The sequence below is a fragment of the Mustela putorius genome, unplaced genomic scaffold, assembly GCF_011764305.1.
Source record: "Mustela putorius furo isolate JIRA1106 unplaced genomic scaffold, ASM1176430v1.1 tig00003853_pilon_pilon_pilon, whole genome shotgun sequence".
NCBI lineage: Eukaryota > Metazoa > Chordata > Mammalia > Carnivora > Mustelidae > Mustela > Mustela putorius.
The window spans coordinates 19,467,992-19,473,758 of NW_025422005.1; the positions used below are offsets into that span (position 1 = coordinate 19,467,992).

At 39.2% G+C, this 5,767-nt stretch overlaps 1 protein-coding gene across 1 annotated transcript; it reads right to left on the reverse strand.

The window, feature by feature from the left end:
- Window positions 1-910: 910 nt before the first annotated feature.
- Window positions 911-1,267, reverse strand: LOC101676244 (transcription and mRNA export factor ENY2-like). Its single transcript, XM_045064938.1, is given in 1 exon segment — window positions 911-1,267. A coding segment is annotated over 1 exon segment (282 nt). The 5' UTR covers window positions 1,247-1,267; the 3' UTR covers window positions 911-964.
- Window positions 1,268-5,767: the final 4,500 nt, after the last annotated feature.

A 5,767-nucleotide genomic window follows, 5' to 3' on the forward strand; every position in this document is an offset into this window, starting at 1 on the left:
CAGCTTACAACTACAGGAATTGAAGGAACAAGATACTAACAGGAAAACATGAGACATAACAAAAACATGGCACCATAGCTCCCAAACCACATCCCTACTTTCCGCTCTCCTCACACAAAGATCCAAAGCAAAGCTTTGAAGGCTAAGTTATTGACCTTAGCTAACTTTTAGTTCAACTGAGTTTTGACCACAAATGCATTTTGGCCCCAACTTTGGTGGAGTAGAACATCTGAAGAAAGGAGAACCCCTAGAATCTCAACCCTGTTTACAACATCTAAGATAAGTTGCTTCACCTCTCCTAGACAAAAAGTAATAGGTGTATGGAAGGCCAAGTAACAGACAAAACAATAAATGTGAAAATCTGAAGGAAAAAACGAAAACCCAACCTAAGGATGGAGTGGGCTAAAGAATCATGGAATATTGTACCTAACTGGGTGGAAGCAGTTTGGATAGAAACTCTAATACAGTAAAATATATATGGCATATATTACATAGCATAAAACCAACATAAAGCAGAAGCAGAAAATGGGAGAAAACATGAATTAACTGAGGCAAACCGGAATTGGTGTTTGTCACAACTAATAGGTTAAGAAAGAAAAACTAAAGAATTAAAGGCTTCAAAAGCTGCTGTAAATATTAAATAAGAGCTCAGAAAAGCACAATCCTTATTGTCATTTATTCATTAGTGGCCCATACCATTGGCTGATGGAACTTGTGAATAATCCTATGATTTAAGTCATCTCAGACATCCGCATGGAAGAGCTTGTCCCCTTTAATCCTCTACATATCTTCCAGAACCATGTATTTTAGAAGATTGTCCAAGATTTCTTCTTCTTTTCTTCTTCTTTTTTTTTTTTTTAACCACCATACAAAAAAGGATTTTATTTTGGGAAATCGATTCCTAATTTATGGCAAGTTTTACTTTCAGAAAGAAAACCACAAAACAACACAATCTAATTCAATCTTAAAGGCTGGCATGCTGAGCAAGGAATGTTCTTATTCTTTGTAGGAGCTCCTTCTTTACACTGTCAGGTACCAGGGCTCTGCCTTTTGGTGTGATTTCAGCCACCGAAGTCATCAATAGACCCTTTTCTTTAATTACCTCTTTACAGTGTGCCTTCCACTAATGTGTCTTTCAGCCACATTCAGTTAATTTAGCTCTCAGCAACTCGTTGAGGCGTTCTCTTTCTCCAGTTTCTATCAACTTTTGGTCAATCGCTGCGCTCATCTGCGCATCTTTGTTCATCTTGCTAACCACACTCTTCAGCTGCCCGGACCTAGACCCGCAGTAGCTTGGGCACCTAAGCACACAGAAAGCTAAAACACACATTTCCCTTATTCTTTTTTTAAGACTTACTTATTTATTTAAGTAATATCCACACCCAAAGTGGAGGCTCAAACTCACAATCCTGAGATTAAGAATCACGCTTTCTTCCTACTTAACCAGCCAGGCACTCCGCCTAAGATTTCTTCTTATTGAAATACTTCTGTACTTGTTTCACCAAAATCTCAACCTTATGTTCCATCAACCCAATATTTGCCTTTGCACTCTGGATGAGGTATTCATATCCCTGATAAGCTAATATTTGACCCTGTGGCTTTCCTCATGTGGCTTTAGATCTGCTCTTATGGGACCCAATAATGGCCTTTAAAAGATATGGCCTTTGGCTCAAGCTGGGCTAGTTCAAGTCATCCCCAACCCCTCCTTCAGGGGGAGATACTAGCAGCCGATGGGAACCACTACTACTTGATCTCCAAATAATAATTGCTGATTACAGACACGGCTGGTTGGTTACATTTCTTACCAATAGGTCCTTGGTCAAGTTGACAATTATTACCAAAATACATGCTCAATACATCTTATTACCTCTCAAGCAATAGTGTAAGGATGGTAATTTGGCTTAATAGAAAGAATGCAGACTTTGAGAATAGCCTTCTAAGTATGACAATGCGGGGGGAGTGGGTGGAGGTGGGGAGATGAGCATCCTTAGTCCCTAATCGTCATTCATCCGGGGCATCCGATCCCCTATTTCTCCTTTCCTCAATATATGGGCATTTGAAGTTTTCTTGGCCTACCTGTGTTTGGCCACTGCTGATCCAGAGCAAACTGGAACAGATGTTCCTGAGACTGAGTTTTGACCATGCAAGGGGAGTGAAATCCCCATAGGAGAGGGCAAAGCAGCAATATGAAAAGAACCCAAGTCCTTGACTGACCAGGTGGAGTAGAGCTGCCTGCAATCCACAGTCTTCCAGACTGTTATTTGACAAATAAATTCCTGTTTTCTGTTTTTATTTTATTTTAAAGATTTTATTATTTATTTGACACAGCAAGAGAGGGAACACAAGCAAGGGGAGTGGGAGAGGGTAAAGCTTAACAACTGAGCCACGAGGCGCCCGTTTTCTGTTTTTAAAAAGAAAAAAGAAGGGGTATCTGGGTGGCTCAGTAGGTTAAAGCCTCCCCCTTCAGCTCGGGTCATGATCCCAGGGTCCTGGGATCAAACCCCCGACATCGGTTTCTCCACTCAGTGGGGAGCCTGCTTCCCCCACAACCCGCCTGCCTCTCTGCCTACTTGTGATCTCTGTCTGTCAAATAAATAAGTAAAATCTTAAAAAAAGAAAAAAAAAAGAGGAGCACCTGGGTGGCTCAGTAGGTTAAGCCTCTGCCTTCAGCTCAGGTCATGATATCAGGGTCCTGGAATTGAGTCCCGCATTGGGCTCTCTGCTCAGCAGGGAGCCTGCTTCTCTCTCTCTCTCTCTCTCTGCCTACTTTTGATCTCTCTCTGTCAAATAAATAAATAAGATCTTAAAAAAAAAAAAAAGAAAAGAAAAGAGAATCCAGACTTTTTACTCAGGATTGGATTTGAATCTCAGCTCTTATACTTATTATTCCTATAACGCTGTTTAAGTCACTTAAAGTCTGTTAACTTTAACTTCCTACAAATGTAAATTAGGGTTGTTACATATTTTGCAGAGATGCTCTAAATAGAGGGAAGAAAATATGTATACCTGGCATATATTGGACACTCAATGTAAGATGGTAATTGTAACTTTTTTAAACTGAGTATGTTGGTTTTATTATTATTTATTTATTTATTTTTAAATTTTTAAAAAAGATTTTATTTATTTATTTGTCAGAGAGAGAGGAGCTAGAGTGAGCACAAGCAGACAGAGTGGTAGGCAGAGGCAGAGGGAGAAGCAGGCTCCCGGCTGAGCAAGGAGCCTGATGCGGGGCTCGATCCCAGGACGCTGGGATCATGACCTGAGCCAAAGGCAGCCGCTTAACCAGCTGAGCCACCCAGGCGTCCCTTATTTTTTATTTTTAAAGATTTTTATTTATTTGACAGAGAGAGAGAATGCACAAGCAGGGGGAGCAACAGAGGGAGAGGGACAAACAATCTCTCTGCTGATCAGGGAGCCCGCCCCACATGGGGCCCGATCCCACTGAGATCATGACCTGAGCCGAAGGCAGAGGCTTAACTGACTGAGCCACCCAGGTGCCTGAGTACATTGGGTTTAATCTAAAACTAAAACTCAGACATTTTTCTTATCATAAAAAAGTATCATATTTTGAAATGTCTCTGTAATCTATAAGAAGATCTTGAGATTTTACCAGGTTTTCTTTATGCCCATATAGGAAGGACTAATGGTTTTTAAATCAGAAATTAGAAGGAACTTAAAAAGAACGGTTTAGAAACAAACAACTTTTTTTTTCCCCAAGATTTTATTTATCTGTTATTTGAGAGAGAACAGGGAGGGAGGCAGAGGGAGGAGCAGACTTCCTGCTGAGCAGGGAGCCTGAGGTGGGGCTCAGTCCCAGGAGTTTGGGATCATGACCTGAGCTGAAGGCAGACGCCTAACCCACTGAGCCACCCAGGTGCCCTACAAAGAACTTCGGATGAAAAAAATCATATCTGGCTGAATTGTGTTAGCAGAAATTGATAACACCTCACTTTTCTACAGAAAGTAATTTAACAATCTAGGGTATCTGTAGGGGAATTGAGAATATTGGAGCAAGTAAAAAGGAACATTGAACTGCTTTGAAAAGCCAGTACTACTCACTTTTTAGGAAAGACTCCCATATTTAAAAACCTATTTGCTCTCACTTTACACACAATGCTAATAAACTTGGTTATCTGGTTTCCTAGGACACAGATTAGGTAGAGGACTGCTAAAGCCAGGTATTCAGGAAGTAGTAAGAAGTACTACCTAACATTTTAACAAAATAAGAGGCAAAAAGTCAGAAAGAAAATTATTAATATGTAAGCAGCCCAAGTGTCTATTGATAGATGAATAAATAAAGATAAAGAAGATGTGTGTGTGTGCATGTTTGTGGGTGATGGAATATTACTCAGCCATAAAAAAGAATGGGTAGATCTACAGAGTATAATGCTAAGTGAAATAAGTCAGTCAGAGAAAGACAAAAACCATATGATTTCACTCAGCTGTGGAATTTAAGAAACAAAACAAATGAACAAAGAAAAAAAATAGATAAACCAAAAGCAGACTTTTAACTACAGGGAACAAACAGATGGTTACCAGAGGGGAGGTCGTGGGGGGATGGGTGAAACAGGTGAAGTGGATTAAGAGTACAGTTACCAGAATGAACATTGAGAAATGTATGGAATTGTTGAATCACTGCATTGTACATATGAAAACTAATATTACATTGTATGTTGACTCTCTACTGGAATTAAAATTTAAAAATAAATAAATAAAATAAAGTGAAGATTAGGAATGTAAAGAAAAAAGAAAATTATTAGAAGGACATAAAGGAACACAAAAACACACTTAACCTTGGATCATTTGGGGGAGAACAAAAAGTCTAGAATATTTCTGTTTCTTAAAGATGCATCACTTTGCACTCTAGTTTTTTTTTCTTTTTCTTTTTTCTGAAGATTTTATCTATTTATTTGAGAAAGAGTGTGACACAGAGAGAGACAGCACAAACAGAGGGGAAGGATAGAGGGAGAAGCAGACTCCCCACATAGCAGGGACCCCCAATGCAGGGACTTGATTGGGCAGAAGCTTAACCAAATGAGCCACCCAGGTGCCCACACTCTAGTTCTGAATGCTAATAATGACCAAGAAAGAAGTTAAATTATATTTGCTCTATGTTTCAAGAATTCAGAAATCTATTTTATTTAAAATAATATTTCAGGAGTATATTTCAGGGTGGCTCACACATTAAGCATCTACCTTCAGCTTACGTCATGATCTCCAGGTCCTGGGATCAAACCCCACACTGGGCTCGCAGCTCTATGTGGAGTCTGCTTCTCCCTCTCCCTCTGCCCCTCCCCTTGCTTGTGTTCTATCTCTCTTTCTTAAATGAATAAAAAAGTCTTTAAAAAATAAAATACATAAAATAAAATACTTCATTAAAGGTGGGTTTAAAGCATTTTATACTTAAAGGGATTACTTCCAATTATTTAGAAAACGGATTCATACCTCTCACATTTTTCAAAGACAAATGGAGCTTTTCTGAATTGTAATAGCAAAGACAGAGTAAATACACACCAGTTTGTGTTGACAGGTCTTCTAAAAGCGTCTTTAGATCTGGTTGGTTGCTTTGACCCCCAAGCAAGAGAAAATAAATAATGCATTCCACTACAAGCTGACTAACAGTAAAAGTTTAACAAGCTCCCATTGGCATGCCCAGCTCTGTAGGAGACAAAAAGTAGAAAATAGAAAAGGTATGCAACACCTTTTTCTAAGTTCCCAAGAATTAAAGGAGGATCATACAAGCAAACCCATAATATGAAACTAGATA